At 49.7% G+C, this 24,451-nt stretch overlaps 1 protein-coding gene across 1 annotated transcript; it reads right to left on the bottom strand.

Moving 5' to 3' along the window:
- Positions 1–692: 692 nt before the first annotated feature.
- Positions 693–22,124, bottom strand: LOC105734241 (cationic amino acid transporter 3-like). Its single transcript, XM_021669821.2, has 12 exons — positions 21,749–22,124; positions 19,857–20,012; positions 17,906–18,083; positions 16,596–16,708; positions 16,206–16,428; positions 15,910–16,049; positions 13,651–13,753; positions 12,620–12,822; positions 11,572–11,738; positions 10,827–10,935; positions 9,575–10,226; positions 693–756 (listed from the first exon to the last, which is right to left on the bottom strand). The coding sequence occupies exons 1-11, from the start codon at positions 22,122–22,124 to the stop codon at positions 10,111–10,113; spliced, it is 1,884 nt and encodes a 627-aa protein (XP_021525496.2). The 3' UTR covers positions 693–756; positions 9,575–10,110.
- Positions 22,125–24,451: the final 2,327 nt, after the last annotated feature.

Here is a 24,451-nt window from a genome sequence, read left to right as displayed (position 1 = left end):
AGCACATTTCACTTGCTCTGTCTTTGGAAAAATGTATGGGGCATCCTTACCTGAGTTTCTACTAAACCTGGAGTCATTTATTTCACAAGTTTTCACACCAAGGTTCAGCAAGCTCTCTGTTAAAGGCCAGTTAGTCAGTATTTTACTAGACACATATTTTTCAGGGCACATCTGTTCTCTTGTCACGTACTCCTCTTAATTTTTACAAGCTTTAAAAAATGTGAAAACTGGCAGGCAGGCCTTGGTGACTCACACTTTTAATCCCAGCATTTTGGGAGGCCAAGGCAGGAGAATCTCTTGAGCTCAAGAGACTATCCTGGGCAGCATCAAGAGACCTCGTCTCTACAAAAAATAAAAAACTCAGAAGGGCATGGTGGTACTCGCCTGTAGTCCCAGCTACTCAAGAGGCTGAGGTAGGAGCATCCCTTGAGCCTCAGAGGTCAAGGCTGCAGTAAGCCATGACTGCAGAACTGCATTCCAGCCTGGGTGTTAGAGCAAGACCTTGTCTCAAAAAAAAAAAAAAAAGAAAGAAAAAGAAAAATGTGAAAACCACTCTTAACCCCTAGAATGTACAAAAAGAGGTCCTGGAACAGTGGTGCACAATTGTACACCCAGCACTTTAGAAGGCAAGGCAGTAGAATCACTAGAGGACAGGAGTTTGAGACCAGCCTGGGCAACATAGCAAGACTCCGGGCTGGGCGCGGTGGCTCACGCCTGTAATCCCAACACTTTGGGAGGCCTAGGCAGGTGGATTACCTGAGATCAGGAATTTGAGACCAGCCTGACCAACCTGGCAAAACCCCATCTCTACTAAAAATACAAAAATTAGTCCATCGTGGTGGTGGGCACCTGTAATCCCAGCTACTCAGGAGGCTGAGGCAGGAAAATATTTTGAACCTGAGAGGCGGAGGTTGCAGTGAACCAAGATAAAAAGGAAAAAAAAAAAAAAGATGGGTTCTTGCTATGTTGCCCAGGCTGATCTTGGATTCTTGGGCTCAAGCATTCTCCCACATTGGCTTCCTGACCTCAGGTGACCTGCCTGCCTCAGCCTCCAAAAGCCCTTGGATTACAGGCGTGAGCCACCAGGCCCAGCCCCCTCCAGGATTTTTATGGTTTGATGTCTCATATTCAAGTCTTTTTTTTTTTTTTTGAGACAGATTTACACTCTTGTTGCTCAAGCTGCACTCTTGTTGCCCAAGCTGGAGTGCAATGGTGTGATCTTGGCTCACTGCAACCTCTGCCTCCCAGGTTCAAGCGATTCTTCTGCCTCAGCCTCCCGAGTAGTTGGGACTACAAAAGTGCGCCACCATGCCCGTCTAATTTTTTGTATTTTTAGTAGAAATGGGGTTTCACCATGTTAGCCAGGCTGATTTCGAACTCCTGACCTCAGGTGATGCACCTGCCTCAGCCTCCCAAAGTGCTGGGATTACAGGCGTGAGCTACTGCACTCAGCTCATATTTAAATCTTTAATTTGTCTTGAGTTAATTTTTAAGGTAGGAGCCCAGTTTTATTCTTTTTTTTTTTTTTTTTTAAGAAAATCCCAGGCCAGGTGCAGTGGCTCATGCCTGTAATCCCAGCACTTTGGAGGTCGCGGTGGGTGGATCACCTGAGATCAGGAGTTCAAGACCAGCCTGGCAACTTGGTGAAACCCCATCTCAACTAAAAATACAAACAAACAAACAAAAATTAGCTGGGTGTGGTGGCAGGTGCCTGTAATCACAGCTACTCGGGAGGCTGAGGCAGGTGAATCGCTTGAACCTGGGAAGCAGAGGTTGCAGTGAGCCAAAATTGCACCATTGTATTCCAGTCTAGGTGACAGGAGTAAAACTCTGTCTCAAAAAAAAAAAAAAAAAGGGCCGGGTGCGGTGGCTCACGCCTGTAATCCTAGCACTTTGGGAGGCCGATGCGGGTGGATCATGAGGTCAAGAGATCGAGACCATCCTGGTCAACACGGTGAAACCCCATCTCTACTAAAAATACAAAAAATTAGCTGGGCACGGTGGCGTGTGCCTGTAATCCCGGCTACTCAGGAGGCTGAGGCAGGAGAATTGCCTGAACCCAGGAGGCGGAGGTTGCGGTGAGCCGAGATCGCGCCATTGCACTTCAGCCTGGGTAACAAGAGCGAAACTCCGTCTCAAAAAAAAAAAAGAAGAGCCAGTTGTGGTGGCAGGCACCTGTAATCCCAGCTACTCAGGAGGCTGAGGCAGGAGATTCGCTTGAATTTAGGAGGCAGAGGCTGCAGTGAGCTGAGATTGTGCCACTGCACTCCAACCTTGGTGACAGAGCAAGACCATGTCTCAAAAAAAAAAAAAAAAGAAAATTTCATTAATTATTCTACCAAAAAGACGCGTGTACTCATATGCACTATGAGTGCTGACAGTCTCATGCTGTCATCCAGGCTGGAGTGCAGTGGCTTGATGCTGGCTCACTGCAGCCTCTGCCTCCAGACTCAAGTGGTCCTCCCACCTCAGCCTCACGAGTACCTGGGACTGCAGACACACACCACCACTCTCAGTTAATTTTCCTTTAATTTTTGCAGAGACAGGGTCTGGCCATGTTGTTGCCTAGGTTGGTTTTGAACTCTTGGACTCAAAGCTATCTCATCTTGCCCTCCCAAAGTGCTGGGATTACAGACATGAGCCACACTACACCCTGCCCCGTGTCAGTCTTCTGCATATGGCTAGCCAGTTATTCCAGCACCATTTACTGAATTGGAGGTCCTTTCCCCATTGCTCGTGTTTGTCAGCTTTGTTGATCATCAGAAGCTTATATGTATGTGGCTTTATTTCTGGGTTCTCTATTCTGTTCCATTACTCTTTGTGTCTCTTTTTTTTTTTTTTTTTTTTTGAGATGGAATTTTGCTCTGTCACCCAGGCTAAGAGTGCAGTGGCGAAATCTCAGCTTACTGTAACCTCTGCCTCCGAGTTCAAGTGATGCTTCTGCCTCAGCCTGCCGAGTAACTGGAATTACAGGCACCCACCACCACGCCAGGCTAATTTTTGTACCTTTAGTAGAGATGGGTTTTCACAATGTTGGCCAGGCTGGTCTCAAACTCCTGACCTCAAATGATCTGCCCGCCTCGGCCTCCCCAAGTGCTGGGACTACAGGCATGAACCACTGCGCCTGGCCTATGTGTCTTTTTTTGTACCAATAACATGCTGTTTTGGTTACTATATACTTTTTTTGTTTCTTTTACATTTACTGGCTTATTATAAAGGACATTACAAAGGACACAAATAAAGAGATGCATAGGACGAGGTGTGGGAGAAGGGGTGAGGAGCTTCCACGCCCTCCCTCAGCACACCTCCCTCCAGGAGCCTCCAAATCTTCAGCTGTCAGGAAGCTCCCAGTTACTGTAGCCTTGTACAGTCTGGAATGTCATGCCTCCAGCTTTGTTCTTTTTAATTAAGATTGCTTTGGCTGCCAGGCCTGGTGGCTTATGCCTGTAATCAGCACTTTGAGAGGCTGAGGTGGTTGGATCGTGAGGTCAGGAGATCGAGACCATCCTGGCTATAGTTGAAACCCCATCTCTACTAAAATACAAAAAGCCGGTCGTGGTGGAGGGCACCTGTAGTCCCAGCTACTTGGGAGGCTGAGGCAGGGGAATCGCTTGAACCCAGCAGACGGAGATTGCAGTGAGCTGAGATTGTGCCACTGCACTCCGAACTGGCGACAGAGCAAGACTTTGTCTCAAAAAAAAAAAAAGAAAAAAAAGATTGCTTTGGCTATTGGGCTTATTTGAGGCTCTGTATGAATTTTATAAGTTTTTTTTTTTGAGACAGAGTCTCACTCTGTCACCCAGGCTGGAGTGCAATGGTGCAATCTCAGCTCACGGCACCCTCCGCCTCCCGAGTTCAGGCAAGTCTCCTGCCTCAGGGTCCTGAATGGCTGGAATTACAAGCATGCACTGCCACACCTGGCTAATTTTGTACTTTTAGCAGAGATGGGGTTTCACCACGTTGGCCAGGCTGGTCTCAAACTCCTGACCTCAAGTCATCCGCCCGCTTCGGCCTCTCAAAGTGCTCTAATTACAGGCTTGAGCCACCGCACCTGGTCTACAATAGTTTTTTTATAATTCTTTGGAAAATAATATTGGTAGTTTGATGATTCCAGATTGCTTTGAGGTAATATGGCCATTTTAAAATTATTTTATTACCAAAAAAAGAAAACTATATATTTTAATTATTAAAATTGGGGGTACATAGTAGGTGTATGTATTTATGGGTTACATGCTATATATATATTTTGTTTGTTTGTTTGTTTTTTGAGACAGAGTTTTGCTCCTGTTACCCAGGCTGGAGTATGATGGCGTCATCTCCACTGACCACAACCTCCGACTTCAAGCGATTCTCCTGCCTCGGCCTCCCAAGTAGCTGGGATTACGCATGTACTACCACGCCCAGCTAATTTTTTGCATTTAGTAGAGACAGAGTTTCACCATGTTGGTCAGGCTGGTCTGGAACTCCTGACCTCAGGTGCTATACCCGCCCCGGCCTCCCAAACTGCTGGGATTACAGGCATGAGCTACTGTGCCTGGCCACATGCAATATTTTGAAACAGGCACACAATGTATAATAATCACATCAGGGTAATGGAATACTCATCACCTCAAGCATTTATCCTAATATGGCCTTTTTTTTTTTTTTTTTTTGAGATGGAGTCTGGCTCTGTCACCCAAGCTGGACTGCAATGGCATGATCTTGGCTCACTGCAACCTCCCCCTCCCGGTGATTCTCCTGTCTTAGCTTCCCAAGTAGCTGGAATTACAGATGCCTGCCACTACACCTGGCTAATTTTTGTATTTTTGTAGAGATGGGTTTTCAACATGTTGGCAAAGCTGGTCTCGAACTCCTGACCTCAAGTGTGATTCACCCGCCTTAGCCTCCCAAAGTCGTGGGATTACAGGCATGAGCCACTGCTCCTGGCCAACACACTGTATTCTTTCCCAGGACCACAAAGTGGCAAGCCGCTTTGGGCAGGGAGGCTATGGTGGACAGTCTGGAGCCACAGGAGAGTTCGGGTTCTTTGTTCCCTCCCCAGCCTGAGGGCAGCAGGGGAAGGACCCCAGTGGCAGCCATCATGGAAGTCCTGTCACTTACCTCTGGGAGTTCCCTGCCAGAGGAATTCGGAGAGGCCACCGACCAGGGTGCTCAGGCCGGGGTGGGACAGCTGTGTTGGGGGCCCACGCTGGTCAGCCTGGCCTGGCCAGGAGGAGCGCAAGCAGGGCCTGCAGCCATCCATCCCCTCTTCAGCATGATTCTAGTATTGCTTTGCCAGGGGTTTTTCTCACCCTCTGCATAAAGGCAGACCAGGGCATGGCAGGAGAGAAAGAGTTTGATAGACACGAAGCCGGCCATGCCACGTGGGAGATGGAGGTCATACTCGGACCATCCAAGGCTCACAAGTTTTTAAAGGCAGTTTGGAGGAAGTAAAATCAAAGCAACTTGGGGGAGGGGGTGGGGGTCCCCAGGTTACAGATGCTTGCTGCTGATTGGTTGGGGCAGAGATGAAATCGTAGGCCTCCTGGGAGCCGAATCTTTTCTCAGTGGGGACACAGGAGCCAGGTTGTTGGTCCAGCTCCAGCCAGGGGTGTCAGACATGCAAATACCTGGAAGGGGATCTCAAAAGGCCAAATGGGGAGGCTGTTTATCTTACAGCATCCAGAATGTCAGCGCCTTAGCAGGATTCGGGTTCCCTCCCTCCTGTTAGCTTTACAAAAGCAGTTGAGTTTGCGGTAAGGCCTATTATCATTTAAACCGTAGCCTAAATGTCTTCCAAAATGAGCTTGGCTCTCCAGCGGGGGCAGGCAGAGCACTCTGGCCCTGGTGAATCCCAGCATGGTGTCCTGGTGGATACCCTTGAAGAGCCGGCAGTTACCCTGTTTCCATGAGAGCAGCACACACTAGCTGCTTCTATCAGCCATCATGAACTGCAATGTACAGTCATACTTTTTTCTTTTTTTGAGATGGAGTTTTGCTCTTCCTTGCCCAGGCTGGAGTGCAGTGGCACAATCCTGGCTCACCGCAACCTCCGCCTCCATGTTCAAGCGATTCTCCTGCCTCAGCCTCCTGTGTAGGTGGGATTACAGGTGTGCACCACCACACCTGGCTAATTTTGTATTTTTAGTGGAGATGGGGTTTCTCCATGTTAGTCAGGCTGGTCTCAAACACCCAACCTCTGGTGATCCGCCCGCCTCAGCCTCCCAAAGTGTTGAGATACAGACGTGAGCCACCTTTCCTGGCCACATTTTTTTAATAGTAAAATATTTTCATACTTTAAATTCAACAACTCAGGATTAATTAGGGGAAGGCAGGATGGAGGGTGGGTTATCTTAGCTTACTGTTCGAATTTTCTCACCAACAGATCTTTTGCAAAGGCAGCTTCACTATGGGTGGGACAAAGAGCCTGGCCTTCCTTGCTGGGGCTGTGGTAGCTAATACCAGGGTACTCATGGGGTGTCCAGGGATCCAAGGCCTGTGTGGCTTCACATGGGCTTAAGGGGTGCTCTGGTGCAGACTCCAGGCTGCCTCCATGTCGCTTTGGAAGCTCAGGGGGTCAGGGGGGCTTCCCTTCCCAGGATTGTGTCGGAAGTGTGGGTCCCTGGCTGGGTGCAGTGGCTCACACCTGTAATCCCAGCACTTTGGGAGGCCAAGATGGGTGGATCACCTGAGGTCAGGAGTTCAAGACCAGCCTGGCAAACATGGCGAAACCCTGTCTCTACTAAAAATACAAAAAAATTAGCCAGGCATGGTGGCAGGCACCTGCAATCCCAGCTACTTGAGAGGCTGAGGCAGGAGAGTTGCTTGAACCTGGGAGGTTGCAGTGAGCTGAGTTCATACCACTGCACTCCAGCCTTGCAACAAGAGGGAGACTCCGTCTCAAAAAAGAAAAAAAAAAAAAGAAGTGTGGGACCCACCCCTCCAAGGGGATCTCACTCACCCTTTCTCTGCATCAGGGAGCTTCCCCCAGATCCACTCCAATCCCAGGAGGGCAGCTCCACAGCTTTGCTGTTCCCATTCTCCAAGTCCCACCACAGCCCTGGTGAATCCCAGCATGGCATCCTAGTGCATGCCGTGGAAGAGCCAGCAGTTACACTGTTTCCTCTCCATGACAGCAGCACACACTAGCTGCTTCTGTCAGCCATCGTGAACTGCAACCCACAATCACACCTTTTAGTAGTGAAACATCATACTTTTATTTCAAATTTGTATGTTTTTATATTAATACTTTTTAAAATATTGATTATATGTTAATGTTTTATACTGATTAATGTTAATATTTTGGGTATTAGAATTTGGGCGTTTTGGGTTAGAATTTTTTTTTTTTTTTTTTTAGATAGAGTCTCACTCCGTCACCAGGCGTCAGGCTGGAGTGCAGTGGCGCAACCTCGGCTCACTGCAACCTCGGCTCACTGCAACCTCCGCCTCCCGGGTTCAAGCAATTCTCCTGCCTCAGCCTCCTGAGTAGCTGGGATTACAGGCACGCGCCACCACGCTCAGCTAATTTTTTTGTATTTTTAGTAGAGACGGGGTTTCACCATGTTGGCCAGGATGGTCTCGATCTCTTGACCTCGTGATTCACCCACCTTGGCCTCCCAAAGTGCTGGGATTACAGGCGTGAGCCACCGCGCCCGGCCTGGGTTAGAATTTCATGTTATTTTTGCTTCTTTAATGTGGCTACGAGAGATACTGAAATTACATACTTGGCCGGGCTCAGTGGCTCATGCCTGTAATCCCAGTAAAGCAAGAAAGGCTGAAAAACAAACCTCTTGAACACCGCACTGGGAAGGAAGCGATTTATTCGGCTGGGAGCTGCGGAGGCTCTGGATGCCCCAAATAGCTGAGCCTTGAACAAAGAAAATCCGTGCCCTTTTAAAGGCTTACAACTCTGGAAATTACATATGAAAGGGTCTTGGTCCATGGAGTAGGTATGGGGTGTGTGGCTTAGGTGGGGGTTTGAACTCGTTTAAGTAAAACCAATGCCTTCTGGAAAGGTTCTCCCGCACCATGCCTGCGATCTATAGGAGGGCGATTAAGGTGGCGCCCAGTCTGCCAGCCTTTACTTATGTTGAAATGCAGTGTAGAAGTCAAGGAGGAGGTCATCTTAGATGCTTAAGGGAGATTAAGGGTCTCCTTCCTCACCAGCACTTTGGGAGGCTGAGGCAGGCAGATCACCTGAGGTCAGGAGTTTGAGACCAGCCTGGCCATCATGGTGAAACCCACGTCTCTGCTAAAAATTACAAAAATTACCCGGGCGTGGTGGTGCAAGCCTGTAATTCCAGCTGTTCAGGAGGCTAAGGCAGGAGACTTGAGCCTGAGAGGTAGAGGTTGCAGTGAGCCAAGATGGTGCCACTGCATTCCAGCTGGGGTGAGAGCAAGACTGTCTCAAAAAAGTAAAAAAAAAAAAAAAAAGAAATTACATACTTGGCTCTCATCTTATTTGTCTGGACATCAGTTCTAGACAAAAATGTTGCAGCATTTTTCAAAATATTTTATTTTTGAGATAGAGTCTCACTCTGTCACCCAGGCTAGAGTACAGTGGTGCAGTCTTGGCTCACTGCAACCTCTGCTTCCCGGGTTCAAGCGATTCTCCTGCCTCAGCCTCCTGAGTAGCTGGGATTATAGAAGTATGCCACCACGCCCAATTAATTCTCGTGTTTTCAGTAGAGGCAGATTTCGCCATGTTGGCCAGGCTGGTCTCAAACTCCTGACCTCAGCCTCCCAAAGTATTGGGATTACAGGTGTGAGCCACCCTGCCAGGCCAAAAATCTCTTAATGCATATTCCTTTGAGTCATCATTTCCACTTATTACACCCTATTTACAGCATTAATTGAACTTTTTCCCATGACACAGATACATGGACATTGTTATTTACCCAAGGAACTTTCCATTATATCCTCAGGATCTCCTTAGGAAAAATTACATTGATCACTGACTTTCTGCGTAAGTATGTGGCAAAACTCATGAAGATATTGAAGGAACAGTCTACCTTCTCTCTTTTGCCAGACTGGACTCCGACTCATAGTCATTCAGCTATAATGTAGCGAGTGAACTAGCCAACCGAAACTTTTTTTTTTTAAGGAGCAGGGAGTTTAATAGGCGAAAATGGGGAAGAAAAAAAGAAACTCCTCTGTACAGAGATAAAGGGAGGGGGGCTCCAAAGCTGAGAGAGGGAACCTCTGACAACTGAAACTTTAAATAAGGAAACAAAATGAGAGAGTAAGTATTTTGACTAAAGTCTCAGGAAAAAAATCAAGCCAACTGCCCTGCAGGCAGGGCCTTTAATGACAGGGCGCACACCGAGTAAAGAGGTGGAACGTCCTCGTGCTTGAAGCAATGCCGGGAAACAGACGAGGAACGGAGGACAAGAAAGACTGAGGCCATCTGTGGAATCTGCGACGTTACTCAGGGTGTCAGGTTAAGTCTTGCTGAGAATGTGACTTTACAGTAAAGATTAGATACAGTGTCAAAGAAGATGCCAGAGAAAATCTGTTTCAAGTAAACATGATGGCCAGGCGTGCTGGCTCACGCCTAGAATCCCAGCACTTTGGGAGGCAAGGGCGGGTGGATCACTTGAGGTCAGGCATTCAAGACCAGCCTGGCCAACATGGTGAAACCCCATCTCTACTAATAAGCAAAAATTAACCAGGCACAGTGGCATATGTCTGTAGTCTCAGCTACTCTGGAGGCTGAGGCAGGAGAATCGCTTGAACCCGGGAGGCGGAGTTTGCAGTGATCTGAGATCACACCATTGCACTCCAGCCTGGGCAACAGAGCGAGACTCCATACCAAAAAATTAAAATTTAAATTAAAAAAAAAGTTATTTTGTTAAGCTGGGCATGATGGGGTGCCTGTAGTCCCAGATCCTTGGAAGACTGAGGCAGGAGGACCACTTGATCCCAGGAGTTCAAGTCCCACCTGGGCAACAGAGCAAGTCCCCATCTCTAAAAACAAAAAACAAAATAAAATTTTTTGAAAAGCATTTGCTCGCTGGCAATGCACATGGGGCTCTAAGTGCCTCCCACCTTCACGCTCCACAGAGCTTCAAACTTTCCCTTCATCCAGAGGACACCTCCAGTGGACTGGACCATCTGTTTCCCGTGGTAAAACTAATTCAGGCAGGGACTAGGAACATTTTCATGAGGAGTTTGGGAGCTTGATGCTGGTGGCTGTTGATCATTCTCCAAGCTGTGTCGGATCCCATAACCAAAGTATATAGCAAATCCTAGTAGGGAAATGAGACAATGAGAGGAAATGTAGTCACCCTTTCCGTCATAAATGCCCACTAGAGATTCTGCTGTGGTTTATTTGAAGGTTTTCTTGTTTCTTTTATTTAGAGATGGAGCTTCACTCCATTGCCCAGGCTGGAGTGCAGTGGTGTAATCTCAGCTCACTGCAACCTATGCCTCCCAGGTTCAGGTGATTCTCATGCCTCAGCCTCCTGGGTAGGTGGGATTACAGGTGCCTGCCACCACACCTAGCTACTTTTTTGCGTTTTTAGTAGAGATAGGGTTTCACCATGTTGGCCAGGCTGTTCTTGAACTCCTGACCTCAGGTGATCCACCTGCCTTGGCCTCCCAAAGTGCTGGGATTACAGGCATGAGCCACCGTGCCCGGCCATTTGGTAGAGACGGAGTCTTGCCATGTTGGCCAGGCTGGTCTGGAGCTCCTGGTCTCAAGCGATGCTTCTGCCTTCATCTCCCAAGTAGCTGGGACTACAGGCACACCCCACACCACCAGCCTGAGATAGTTGTAGGGAAAGGTGGCAGGAAGTGTTGGGCTCAGGCAACCAAGAGGCCTCTTTTTTTTCCAGGAAGCCACTCACCAATCAACATCCAGACTCCAAATCGGGCCCAGGTCTCAGTGGTCAGCTGCATCATGAGGTAAACATTCACGGAGATGCTGAGCAGCGGGAGGACAGGCACCAGAGGGACCTGCAGGCAGAGTTAACACAACACACCACAAACGTCTGCAAGGGACCCTTATCCCAAGGGGTGGGAACACCACAGCTCTGTTCCAGTTGCATCATGTTCAAATCATGTTCAACGCCTATTCTGTTGTTCCTTCTATTTTTTTTTTTGTTTTGAGATGGAGTCTTCGTCTGTCACCCAGGCTGGAGTGCCACAACCTCAGCTCACTACAACCTCCGCCTTCCTGTGTTCAAGCGATTCTCTTGCCTCAGCCTCCTGAGTAGCTGGGATTACAGGCACGCACCACCACACCTGACTAATTTTTGTATTTTCAGTAGAGGTTTCACCATGTTGGTCAGGCTGGTCTTGAATTCCTGACCTCAAGTGATCTACCCGACTTAGCCTCCCAAAGTGCTGGGATTACAGCTGTGAGCCACCTCACCTGGTTCAATGCCTGTTCTGAGTGGGTGTCCCATTGGGTGTTCCACAGAGACAGGTTTGGGGAAGTACTGAGATGTGAGGGTTGGAAGGGGGTGTCCATGAATAATCCACTGGTTTTAGCAACTGCCCTTTTCTCCCCTGGTCCCATAGTGTTTAGAGCTTGAGGCATGCAGAGTCCACTGACTCAGGTGGGTGGTATGGGGACATAGGGTCACCTACTTTGAAGTAAAGAGGAGCGTTGCTCTGGGGCTGTCTCCAGATGGTGAAAGTGAGTCCCACAGTGAGCACCAGCAGCAGCACCACCGCCGTGATGTAGATCGGCTCCCCAGAGAACAGGCGTTTGGGCCACTGGGCCAGTACCAGGCACAGCATGGACAGCACGGTGACTGGAAAGGGTCAAGGTTGGGGAGAACAGGTTCAACTCCAGAAGCTAAATACGTTAAGATCTCAGGCCATTGCCCACCACCAAAACCACACACACACACGTCCAAGCCTCCTCATTAGGTGGGACCACAGGCATGTGCCAGCACACCCAGATAATTTTTTTTTTTGAGACAGAGTTTAACTTTTGTTGCCCAGGCTGGAATGCAGTGGCACAATCTTGGCTCACGGCAACCTCCGCCTCCTGGGTTCAAGAGATTCTCCTGCCTCAGCCTTCTGAGTAGGTGGGATTACAGGCAGCCACCACCACGCCTGGCAATTTTTTGTATATATATATTTTTTCTCCCAAGATGGTCTTGCTCTGTTGTCCAGGCTGAAATGCAGTGGTGCAATCTCAGCTCACTGCAAACTCCGTCTCCTGGGTTCAAGCCATTCTCCTGGCTCAGCCTCCCAAGTAGCTGGGATTAGGGGTGCCTGTCACCATGCCTGGCTAATTTTTTCTTAGTAGAGACAGGGTTTCACCATGTTGGCCAGGCTGGTTTCGAACTCCTGACCTCATGACCCCCCCACCCCCCACCAGCTTCCCAAAGTGCTGGGATTACAGGTATGTACCACCATGCCTGGCCTAATTTTTTTTTTTTTTAGTAGAGACGAGCTTTCACCATGTTGGCCAGGCTGGTCTCAAACTCCTGACCCCGTGATCCTCCCACCCTGGCCTACCAAAGTGCTGGGATTATAGGCATAAGCCACTGCACCCTGCCACAAAACTGCCTCTACAAAGAAAGGCCACTATATCCTCAAGACTCCTCTCAAGTACTAAAGCCACAGACCCCCTGCCGCGTGCTCTTGGGTTCAGAACACCCTGCAGAGAAACCCCAGTGCTTACCAAGCAGAAAGGCACATCCATAGACAATGCGGCCAGATCTTGGGGTGGGGATGGTGCTGGCAGGGCTCCAGAGACTCGCCGGAGTGCTGGGCATGCCTGCTTCAGAAATACATTCTGGGGATTTTGCTTTGGGTGCATGACTAATCTCAACTAATTCCACCTTCGGTTTCTCGTTGTTGCTGAAATCCTGGTCTGGCTGGTACCTGAATTAGAGCAGGGAAAGATGAACCCAGGTCCCTGTTCATCCATCAGCCTAATACTCCCACGGTAGCTCCTACTTATTCAAGGTTTCATCTACCCATGTCAACCACACTCCAAAAACAGTAAGTGGAAAACTCCAGCAGTACCCAGCAGTAATTCATAAGTTGTCTTTTCTTTTTTTTTTTTTTGAGACAGAGTCTCTCTTGTCACCCAGGCCTGAGTACGGTTGCACAGTCTTGGCTCACCAAAATCTCCGCCTCCCAGGTTGGAGCGATCTCCTGCCTCAGCCTCCCGAGTAGCTGGGATTACAGGCGTACGCCACCACGCCCAGCTAATTTTTGTATTTTTAGTAGAGACACGCTTTCACCACATGTTGGCCAGGATGGTCTCCAACTCCTGACCTGAAGTGATCCACGCTCCTCAGCCTCCCAGATCGCTGGATTACAGGTGTGAGCCACTGTGCCCGGCCGTAATTAATAAGTTTTCAATTGTGTGCGGCTTCAAGTAGCAGTATTCCACACTCCCCACCCCCAGGATGTGAATCATCCCTTTGTCCAGTATCTCCATGTTGTGCATGCTACCGGCCACGTTAAGTCACTTTAGGCATCTGAGTTTTGGATGGGGAAATCATCATACATAGGGACTGGTACTATCCGCGGTTTTGGTCATGTGCTGGGGGTCTTGGAACGTGCCCCCCGTGGATAAGCAGGGGTTGCTGGCTAGACTCCCCACACCCCTGTATGTGTAGCAGTGCACCAAGGGGCCAGGAGGCAGGCAGAAGAGGGCTGGGAACCCCATCAATCCTTATGCACCCAGGACCCCAGTCTCACCTGAGGACAAGAACAGAAAAGGCCACCAAGGAGTAAGCAAGCAGGGTCCCGATGGACGAGAGGTTCACGAGGTCGCTGAGTTCAAACAGGAAAGCCATGATTGCTACAGTCAGGAAACAAAACAGGGTAAGTTCCAGCATGTTCTGGGGTTCCACAGCACTAGAGGGGGCCTGTCATCAGCAACTGATGTTAGATTTTTTTTTTCCTTTTGTTTTGAGATGGAGTGCTGGGATTACAGGCATGAGCCACTGTGCCCACCCAGTGGTATATTTTCTAATACAAGACCTGGAAAAGCACTTTGGAAGGCCGGGGTGAGGGGTGGCGGATCACCTGAGGCCAGGAGTTCGAGACCAGCCCCTGTTTCTACGAAAAATACAAAAATTTGCTGGGCATGGTGGTGCATGCCTGTAGTCCCAGCTACTCGGGAGGCTTAGGCAGGAGAATCACGTGAATCTGGGAGATGGAGGTTGCAGTGAGCCGAGATCATGCCATTGCATTCCAGCAGGGGCCACAGAGCATGAGTCTGTCTCCAAAAAGTAAAAAAAAAAAAGAACTGGATAAATAGGCTTTCAGTGTTCCCAATGCAAGGAAATGACCAATGTTTGAAGTGGTTATGGTATTACCTTGATTTGATCATTACATCTCGTATACACGTATGGAAATCTCACACTGTACCCCATGAATATGTACAATTAGTGGGACAATTTAATAATAGGAATGTAGCCAGGTGTGGGGGCTCACGCCTGTAATCTCAGCACTTAGGGAGGCCGAGGCGGGTAGATTTCTTGAGCCCATGTGTTCCATGTCAGCCTGGGCAACATAGTAAGAACCCCACCTCTACAAAATTTAAATATTAGCTGGGTGTGATGCCACTGTGATCTGGCATGGGTGACCGGGAGATCCTGTCTCAACAACAAAAGTCAGATTATATACATTTTCCTTAAAATTTTTTTTTTTTAGAAACGGGAATCATCATACCTCACTGTAGCCCTAACTGCTGTGCTCCAGCTGTCCTCCCACCTCGGCTCCCAAGTAGCTGGGATTACAGGTGTACCACCACACCCAGTTGATTATTTAAAATTTCTTTGCAGAGGAAAAAAATAGTCTCAGAGTCTGGCTATGTTGCCCAGGCTGATCTCAAACTTCTGGGCTCAAGCGATCCTCCTGCCTTGGCCTCCCAAAGTGCAGGCATTACAGGCATGAGCCACTGCACCTGCCCCATTTTTTATTTTTTATTTTAATTTATTTTGAGACAGGGTCTTGCTCTGTGACCCAGGCTGGAGTGCAGTGGCAGGACTGCTGCTCACTGTAACCTCAACCTGCTGGGCTGAAGCCTTCCTTGCACCCCAGCCTCTGCAGTAGCTGGGACTACAGGCACGTGCCAGCATGCCCGGCTAATTTTTTGTTGTTGAGATGAAAGTCTCCCTATGTGGCCCAGGTTTTAAACTCCTGGGCTCAAGCGATCCTCCCACCTCAGCCCCACAAAGTGCTGGGATTATAAGCATGAGCCGCTGAGCCCAGTCCCATTTTCCTGTTAAAATTTTTATTAAATCAACTTTTGTAATAGCCAAACTTTTTTTTAAATTATTTATTTTTTTTTTTATGTTTTTGAGACAGAGTCTCACTGTCACACCCAGGCTGGAGTGCAGTGGCACGATCGTGGCTCACTGCAACCTCCACCTCCTGAGTTAAAGTGATTCTTCTGCCTCAGCCTCCCAAGTAGCTGGGACTACAGGCTCGTGCCACCAGGCCTGGCTAATTTTTTTTTTAGTAGAGATGGGGTTTCACTCTGTTAGCCAGGATGGTCTTGATCTCCTGATCCACCATGCCTGGCCACATTTTTTTTTTAATGAATGAATAGGCTGGGCGTGGTAGCTCACGCCCATAATCCCAGCACTTTGGGAGGCCAAGGCGGGTGGATCACAAGGTCAGGAGTACAAAACCATCCAGGACAATATGGTGAAACCCCATCTCTACTGAAAATACAAAAATTAGCCAGCCATGGGGGCAGGCGCCTGTAATCTCAGCTACTCGGGAGGCTGAGGCAGGAGAATTGCTTGAACCCAGGAATTGGAGGTTGCAGTGAGCCCAGATTGCGCCACTGCACTCCAGCCTGGGCTACAGAGGGAGACTCCATGTCAAAAAATAAAAATAATGAATAATAATAAAAGCCTAAAAACAATGGATGGGCAGTGTGGGAGGATGAGGAAGTAACTAGCAGAAAATGGAGGAAAGACATCCTGGATTCTGGGCCTTCACCTGCAACAGTCCCAGCAATGACGGTGGCCACCACGGGGGTGCTGGTGCGGGCGTGGATCCGGGCAAGTCCTCGGAAAAGGAGCCCATCCTCAGCCATGGAGTACAGCACGCGAGGCATGGGGAACATGGCACCCAGGAGGCTGCATACAGGAGAAAACGGGAACATGCCTGGGGACTCAGGAAGCAGGAGGGACCGGGGCCTCTGCTCCATCGCCTCCGGCATCTCCTCCCTTTACCCAAGGTCCAGGACACCCGAGAACCCGACAGCAGACAGGGAGAGAGTGTCCAGCACTGACCTGGAGGACAGGGCACAAAGGGTGCCGACGGCCACAGCGTATCTGATGGCGGGCCATCCGATGTGGACAAAAGCCTCAGGCAAGGGGTTCTCGGAACGTATCAGGTAGTAGGGCACCATGAGGGTGAGTGCCGCCGAGACACCAAAATAGGCCAAGAAGCAGATGAAGATGGAGGTCATGATGCCCCAGGGGATGGAGCGCTGGGGGTGGAGAGCCTCTTCTCCTGCAGGACGGGTGTGTGCACTGGGTCACGAAAACGCACAGAAGCAAGGGCGCAAAACCCTCTGCCCTCTGACCCATCTAACAGCAGGGTAGCCTTTAACGAAACCTGTGCCCAGCAGCAGCCCCAACTGTGCCCAAACCCTCCATTAGCCGGAATGACCATGTTACCTGTGGTGGCGATGCCATCAAAACCCACAAACGCAAAGAAACACGTGGCGGCTCCACGGAGGATCCCTTCAGAGCTGAAAGGCATAAACCCTCCAGAGCCCAGGGAGCCCAAGCTACAGGGGGAGAAGGAACAAGAAACATGGGTAAGCTGTGCAGCCATCTTTCTGGGATTACACAGTTAATTCTGCAAGGTCTGGGCTGCCTTTGCCATCCCCACTCCCTACGATCTGGCACCATTAGCCCAGATTCCCCCTATTCCCGAAATAGTCCCAGGTCTGCACCCCAGCCTCCACACCTGTGTCCAAGAGGGCACCTCTGGCCAGTTGCAATGGCTCATGCCTATAATCATAGCACTTTGAGAGGCCGAGGCAGGCAGCTCACTTGAGGTCAAGAGTTAGAGGACAGGCGCGGTGGCTCACTCCTGTAATCCCACCACTTTAGGAAGCCAAGGCAGGTGGATCACCTGAGGTCAGGAGTTCGAGACCAGCCTGACCAAAATGGTGAAACCCCGTCTCTACTGAAAAAAAAAAATTAGCTGGGTGTGGTGGCACATGCCTGTAATCCCAGCTACTCGGGGGCCAAGGCAGGGAAATTGCTTGAACCTGGGAGGCGGAGTTTGCAGTGAGCCAAGATGGCACTATTGCACTTCAGCCTGGGTGACAAGAGCGAGAGTCGTCTCAAAAAATAAATAGGCCAGGAACAGTGGCTCATGCCTGTAATCCCAGCACTTTGGGAGGCTGAGGAGGGCAGATCACCCGAGATCAGGAGTTCGAGACCAACCTGGCCAACATGGTGAAACCCTGACTCTACTAAAAATACAGAAATTAGCTGGGCATGGTGCAGGTACCTATAATCTCAGCTACTTGGGAGGCTGAGGCAGGAGAATCACTTGAACCTGGGAGGCAGAGGTCGCAGTGAGCTGAGATGGTGCTACTGCACTCCAGCCTGAGCGACAGAGCTAGACTCCATCTTAAAAAACAAATAAATAAAATAAGGCCGGGCATGGTGGCTCACGCCTGTAATCCCAGCACTTTGGTAGGCCGAGGTGGGCAGATCATCAGGTGAGAAGTTCGAGACCAGACTGACCAACATGGTGAATCCCCATCTCTACTAAAAATACAAAAATTAGTTGGGCATGGTGGTGGGCACCTGTAATCCCAGCTACTCAGAAGGCTGAGGTAGGAGAATCGCTTGAACCCAGGAGGCAGAGGTTGTGGTGGGCCGTGATTGTGCCACTGGATGACAGAGCAAGACTCTGTCTCTAAATAAATCGTTTTTAAACATTTTAAAAAAACCCGGTGTGCCGTCACCTGTGGGTGCCATTGGAGCCCAGCTCAGCCTGTTTGTAGTCGGCATCTGTGAGCTGCCAGTTATGCAGATCTCCCTTGATGAAGCCAGAGACAATGACGCAGCTCAGAACCAGAAGGTTCACACCTGTGAAGACTTTGGTAACCCAGGCTGACTCCCGAGCTCCCAGAGCCAGCAGTCCTGTGAGAAACACGGAATATCCAGAATAAATAAACCCATAAAGACAGAAGGCAGATCCGTGGCTGCCAGGGGCCAAAGGCAATGGGGAACCACTGCCTGAAGGATGCAGGGTCTCCCGTGGGGTGATGATGAAAACATTTCCCAACTAGATGGAGGTGGCAGCTGCACAACACTGTGAAGGTACTAAATGCCACTGAACCGCGTGCTTTAAAATGGTTCTTTTCAGGCCGGGCGCGGGGCCCCACGCTGCAATCCCAAGCGCTCTGGAAAGCCACGATGGGAGAATCACTAAGATCACTAGAAACCAGGAATTCGGCCGGGCACGGTGGCTCACGCCTGTAATCTCAGCACTCTGGGAGGCCAAGGTGGGTGGATCACTTGAGGTCAGCAGTTCGAGACCAGCATAGCCAACATGGTGAAACCCTGTCTCTACTAAAAATACAAAAATCAGCTGGAAGTGGTGTTGTGTGCCTGTCTTCCAGCTACTCGGGAGGCTGAGTTAGGAGGATAGCTTCAGCCCAGGTGGTCAGGACTGCAGTCAGCTGTGATCATGCCACTACTCCAGCCTAAGTGAAAGAGCAAGACCCTGTCTCAAAATAACTGAAAATAAAAAATGAAATAGGCCAGGCACGGTGGCTCAAGCCTATAATCCCAGCACTATGAGAGGCTGAGGAGGGCGGATCACTTGAGGTCAGGAGTCTGAGACCATCCTGGCCAACATGGTGAAACCCCATCTCTACTAAAAATACAAAAATTAGCCGGGCATGGTGGTGCGCGCCTGTAGTCCCAGCTACTTAGGAGGCTGAGGCAGGAGAATCGCTTGAACCCAGGAGGCATAGGCTGCAGTGAGCCACGATCACGCCGTAGCACTCCAGCCTGGGCAACATAGTGAGAATCTGTCTCAAAAAAAAGAAAGAAAGAAAGAAAGAAAATGATTGATTTGGGGGAGTGCAGACAAATAAAAAAAATTTAAAAAAGAACGATTGATTTATGTGAAGACCTAGCTACCTGGGAGGCTGAGGTGGGAGGATTGCTTGAGCTCACTTCATCCCAGGAGTTTGAGGCTGCATTAAGCCATGATTTTCACTGTACTCCAGCCTGAGAATGAGAGAGACCCTGCCTTAACAAAAACAAAAACAAAACTGGTCTAAGTAGAAAGGAAGAAACTTGTCTAAGTCAGTGGTTCTCAGCTTCTGATTATCCTAATTTGGGGGTGAGGACCACTGGCATGTAGTGGGTAGAGGCCAGGGGTGCTGCTCAATGCCCTATAATGTACAGAGCGACCCCCAGGACAAAGAATCACCTGAGGATGTTTATAATGTCACAGTGTGGAAACAGGGCTCCAAGTCTTACCCTCCTGTGATTCCCATCATCAGTCCTTCCTTCTAGTTTTCTTTTTTTTTTTTTTTGAGACAGAGTCCCGCTCTATCACCAGGCCTCCTGGGTTCAAGCGATTCTCCTGCCTCAGCCTCCCCAGTAGCTGGGATTACAGGTGTGCACTACCACACCAGGCTAATTTTTGTATTTTTAGTAGAGATGGGGTTTCACCATGTTGGCCAGGCTGGTCTCGGACTCCTGACCTCAGGTGATCCACCTGCCTCAGCCTCCCAAAGTGCTGGAATTGCAGGCATGAGCCACCGTGCCCGGCACACCCTTCTGATTTTCTAATACCTGTACTGTTGGTATTAGAATACCTCCTCCTCCAAGCCTTTCCCACCCAACTTCCTCCTCCGTGCCCTAATCACCCCATCTTACCTCTGACCCCCGCCTTACCAGTGAGGACCAACACCAGGCCCAGCGCAAAAAAGTCTGGATACGTGGCTAGGACTTGAGGCACATGCAGAGCAATGCCCTGCAGGGCATGGGAGATTCTGTTCCCGATCAGGCTGTCAAACGTAAAGCTCCAGGCCCTGGCCACGCTGGCGGCACCTGCAGCAGAAGGAGAAACCGTGACCACGTGCATGTGCGATCTCCGCTCACCACAAACTCCACCCTCCAGCTTCAAGTAATCCTCCTGCCTCAGCCTCCTGAGCAGCTGGAATGACAGGTGCCAGCCTCCATGCCCAGGTAATTTTTGTATTTTTAGTAGAGATGGAGTTTCATCATGTTGGCCAGTCTGGTCTTGAACTCCTGTCCTCAAGTGATCCACCCACCTCGGCCTCCCAAAGTGCTGGGAATACAGGCGTGAGCTACTGCACCTGGCTGGGGAGAAATCATTTCTAGGCCCGGCGTGGTGGCTCACGCCGGTAATCCAAGCACTTTGGAGGCCAAGGTGGGAGGATCACCTGAGGTCGGGAGTTCAAGCCCAGCCTGACCAACATGGTGAAACCCCTTCTTTATTAAAAAAAAAAATTAAGGGCCGGGCGCGGTGGCTCATGCCTGTAATCCCAGCACTTTGGGAGGCCGAGGTGGGTGGATCACGAGGTCAAGAGATCGAGACCATCCTGGTCAACATGGTGAAACCCCGTCTCTACTAAAAATACAAACAATTAGCTGGGCATGGTGGCGCATGCCTGTAATCCCAGCTACTCAGGAGGCTGAGGCAGGAGAATTGCCTTAACCCAGGAGACGGAGGTTGCGGTGAGCCAAGATTGCGCCATTGCACTCCAGCCTGGGTAACAAGAGCGAAATTCCATCTAAAAAAAAAAAAAAAAAACACACAAATCATTTCTAAAAGAAAAAGGGAAAAGAAAAATATCTAATCTCAAAAAATGTCTTTTGATGGGATGGGGAGGAGCAGTAGAAAAAGAAAAAGAATAATAAAATAAGCCAGACGCGGTGGCTCACACCTGTAATCCCAGCACTTTGGGAGGCTGAGGCAGGCGATCACCTGAGGTCAGGAGTTGGAGACCAGCCTGGCCAACATGGCGAAACCCTGTCTCTACTGAAAATACAAAATTTAGCCGAATGTGGTGTCAGGCGCCTGTAATCCCAGCTACTCGGGAAGCTGAGGCACGAGAATTGCTTGACCCTAGGAGGTGGAGGTTGCAGTGAGCTGAGATCACTCCACTGCACTCCAGCCTGGGTGGCAGAGCAAGGCTCCATCTCAAAAAAACAAAACAAAACAAAACAAAATCACGGTGGGAGAATGAGTTTGTGGCACACATCTCCGCCAAATCTATAAGAACTCTGCCCTGCTGGGCACGATGGCTCACGCCTGTAATGCCAGCACTTTGGGAGGCCAAGGCAGGTGGATCATGAGGTCAGGAGTTCAAGACCAGTCTGGCCAAGATGGTGAAACCCCGTCTCTACTAAAAATACAAAACGTAGCTGGGCATGGTGGTGACCGCCTATAATCCCAGTTACTTGGGAGGCTGTAGCAGAGAATTGCTTGAACCTGAACCTAGGAGGCAGAGGTTGCAGTGAGCTGAGAATGCGCCACTGCACTGCAGCCTGGACAACAGAGTCAGATTCTGTCTAAAAAAAAAAAGAACTCTGCCCCACACATCCCACAGTTCCCATTTCTTCTTGTTGTTTAGTCCTGGCAGGGAATCAGAAAGCATCTGAGTAAAGGGCATCTGGGCCTTTTCCTGCCACCCTCACCCACTCTCCCTCCCACAAGGTAGATAATAAAGTGAGTCTGAAGGCCACTGTGGTTCCCCCAGCTCCCCAATCCCTAATTCCTTTGTTTCTCCCACACCTCCCTCCAGGCCCCGTCGTCTCACCTATGACGTAGGAGAGTAAGAGGTTCCAGCCCGTGATGAAAGCCAGCAGTTGACCCACCGTCACGTAAGCGTAGAGGTAGGCAGAACCAGAGCATGGCACCCGGGCCCCGAACTCTGCATAGCAGAGTCCAGCCAACATAGAAGTCAGGGCAGCCACCAAGAAGCAGATGACGATGGCCGGTCCAGCGTCCTCCCTGGCCACTTCTCCGGCCAGGACGTACACGCCCGCCCCCAGGGTGCTGCCCACACCCAAGGCCACCAGATCCAGGGTGTTCAGACAGCGAGACAAGCGATGCCCAGAGCCCCCCTGGTCCAGCTGCAGGGGCCGCCTGCGCATCAGCTTCTGACCAAATTGGTGAACATTCTGCCAGAGCATCTTAGATGGAGTTGAGGAGGTGCTAAGATCTGCCGAGGAAACAAGACAGAAGGCCCCTAAGACAGAAAGCCACGAAGACTGTTTGTCCTGCCTCAGCCCTGGGAGTCAGGTTTAGAACCAGTTCCTCTGAAGAGTGCTCTCTGGGAAAAGCAGGCAGTGATAGAACATTTTGGGTAGATCATCCATCTCCCAGCCATGGGCCCTCCAAATGTAAATGGGAACTTTAATACTTTCCAAAGTTACATGGCTAGGCGGGGTGGATCATGCCTGTAGTCCCAGCATTTTGGGAGGTGGGAGGATTGCTTGAGCTCAGGAGTTACACACCAGCCTGGGCAACACAGTGAGACCCCCCACCTCAAGGGGAAAAGAAGTAAAAGTTACTGGAAGGATTTCTTATTTAAAGAGATGCAGCCAGGAGCTGTGGCTCACGCCTATAATCCCAGCACTTTGGGAGGCAGAGGCAGGTGGATCACCTGAGGTTGGGAGTTTGAGACCAGCCTAACCAACATGGAGAAACCCCGTCTCTACTAAGAATACAAAAATTAGCCGGGTGTGGTGGCGCATGCCTGTAATCCCAGCTATTCAGGAGGCTGAGGCAGGAGAATCACTTGAACCTGGGAGGTGGTTGTGGTGAGCCAAAATCGCGCCATTGCACTCCAGCCTGGGCAACAAGAGAGAAATTCCATCTCAAAAAAAGAGATGCAAACAAAAGCTTCCAGTACGGTGTCAGCACGTAGGACATAGGGGCTGTGTAATTGCTGTAATTGGAGTTAATTGGCCGGGCGCTGTGGCTAATACCTGTAATCCCAGCATTTTGGGAGGCCGAGGCGGATGGATCACTTGAGGTCAGGAGATTGAGACCAGCCTGACCAACATGGTGAAACCCTGTCTCTACTAAAAATACAAAATTTGTTGTTTGGTGTGGAGGCTCACGCCTGTAATCCCAGCTACTTGGGAGGCTGAGGCAGCAGAATTGCCTGAACCTGGGAGGCAGAGGTTGCAGTGAGCTGAGATCACGCCATTGCACTCCAGCCTGGACAACAAGAGTGAAACTCTGTCTCAAAATAATAATAATAATAATAATTTGAGTTAATGATATAATTTGAGTAGTTAGAATGCTTTTTTTTTTTTTTTTTTGAGAGAGAGGATCTTACTCTGTTGCCCAAGCTGGAGCGCAGTGATGTGATCATAGCTCACTGCAACCTCGACCTCCCAGGCTCAAGCAATCTCCCCGCTTTAGCCACCCAAGCAGGTGGGACTACAGGTGCGTGTCACCACACCTGGCTTATCTTTTATAATTTTTTGTAGAGACGGGGTCTCACTATGTTGCGCAGGCTGGTCTCTAACTTGTAGCCTTAATTGAGCCTCCCACCTCAGCCTCCCAAATTGCTGGGATTGTAGGCATGAGCCACTGCACCCAGCCAAAAAAAATGTTTTTAATTAGCCAAGGGTTATAGTGCATGCCTGTAGTCTTAACTACTGGGGAGGCTGAGGTAGAAGGATCGCTTAAGCCCTAGAGTTGAAGGCTACAGTGAGCTCTGATCTCACCAGTGCACTCCAGCCTGGGCAGCAGAGCTAGTCTCTGTCAAGAGAAGGGAAGGGGAAGGGGAAAAAAAAGAAAAGAAAAGAAAGAAAGAGAAAGAGAAAGGAAGGAAGGAGAAAAAGGAAGGAGAGAAAGAAAAAGAAGAGAGAGAAAAGGAGGGAGGGAAGGAAAGAAAGAAAAAAGAGAGGTCGGGCGCGGTGGCTCACGCCTGCAATCCAAGCACTTTGGAGGCCAAGGCGGGCGGATCACCTGAGGTCGGGGGTTCAAGACCAGCCTGACCAACATGGTGAAACCCTGTCTTAAAAAAAAAAAAAGGCCGGGTGTGGTGGTTCACGCCTGTAATCCTAGCACTTCAGGAGACCGAGGTGGGTGGATCACCTGAGGTCAGGAGTTCAAGACCAGCCTGGCCATGATGGTGAAACCCCATCTTTAAAAAAAAAAAGAAAGAAAGGAAGGAAGAAAAAAGAGAAAGGGAGAGAGGGGGAGGGAGAGAGAGAGAGAAAGAAGAAAGAAAGAAAGAGAAAAGAGAAGGCCGGGCGTGGTGGCTCACACCTGTAATCCTAGCACTTCAGGAGGCCAAGGCGGGCGGATCACCTGAGGTTGGGAGTTCAAGACCAGCCTGACCAACATGGTGAAACCCCGTCTTAAAAAAAGAAAGAAAAAAAAAGGAGAGAAAGAGAAAGGAAAAGAAGAAAAACAAGTCACACAAAAAAATTACTGATTCTTCTTTCATGAGGTATGTAGAGGAGTGAAGCTGGCTGTCAGGGGCTGGGGGAGAGAGATG

This window comes from Aotus nancymaae, unplaced genomic scaffold, assembly GCF_030222135.1.
Source record: "Aotus nancymaae isolate 86718 unplaced genomic scaffold, 86718_ANA_hifiasm-v0.15.2.pri h1tg000028l, whole genome shotgun sequence".
NCBI classification, from domain to species: domain Eukaryota; kingdom Metazoa; phylum Chordata; class Mammalia; order Primates; family Aotidae; genus Aotus; species Aotus nancymaae.
This window is presented reverse-complemented; position numbering and strand designations above follow the sequence as displayed.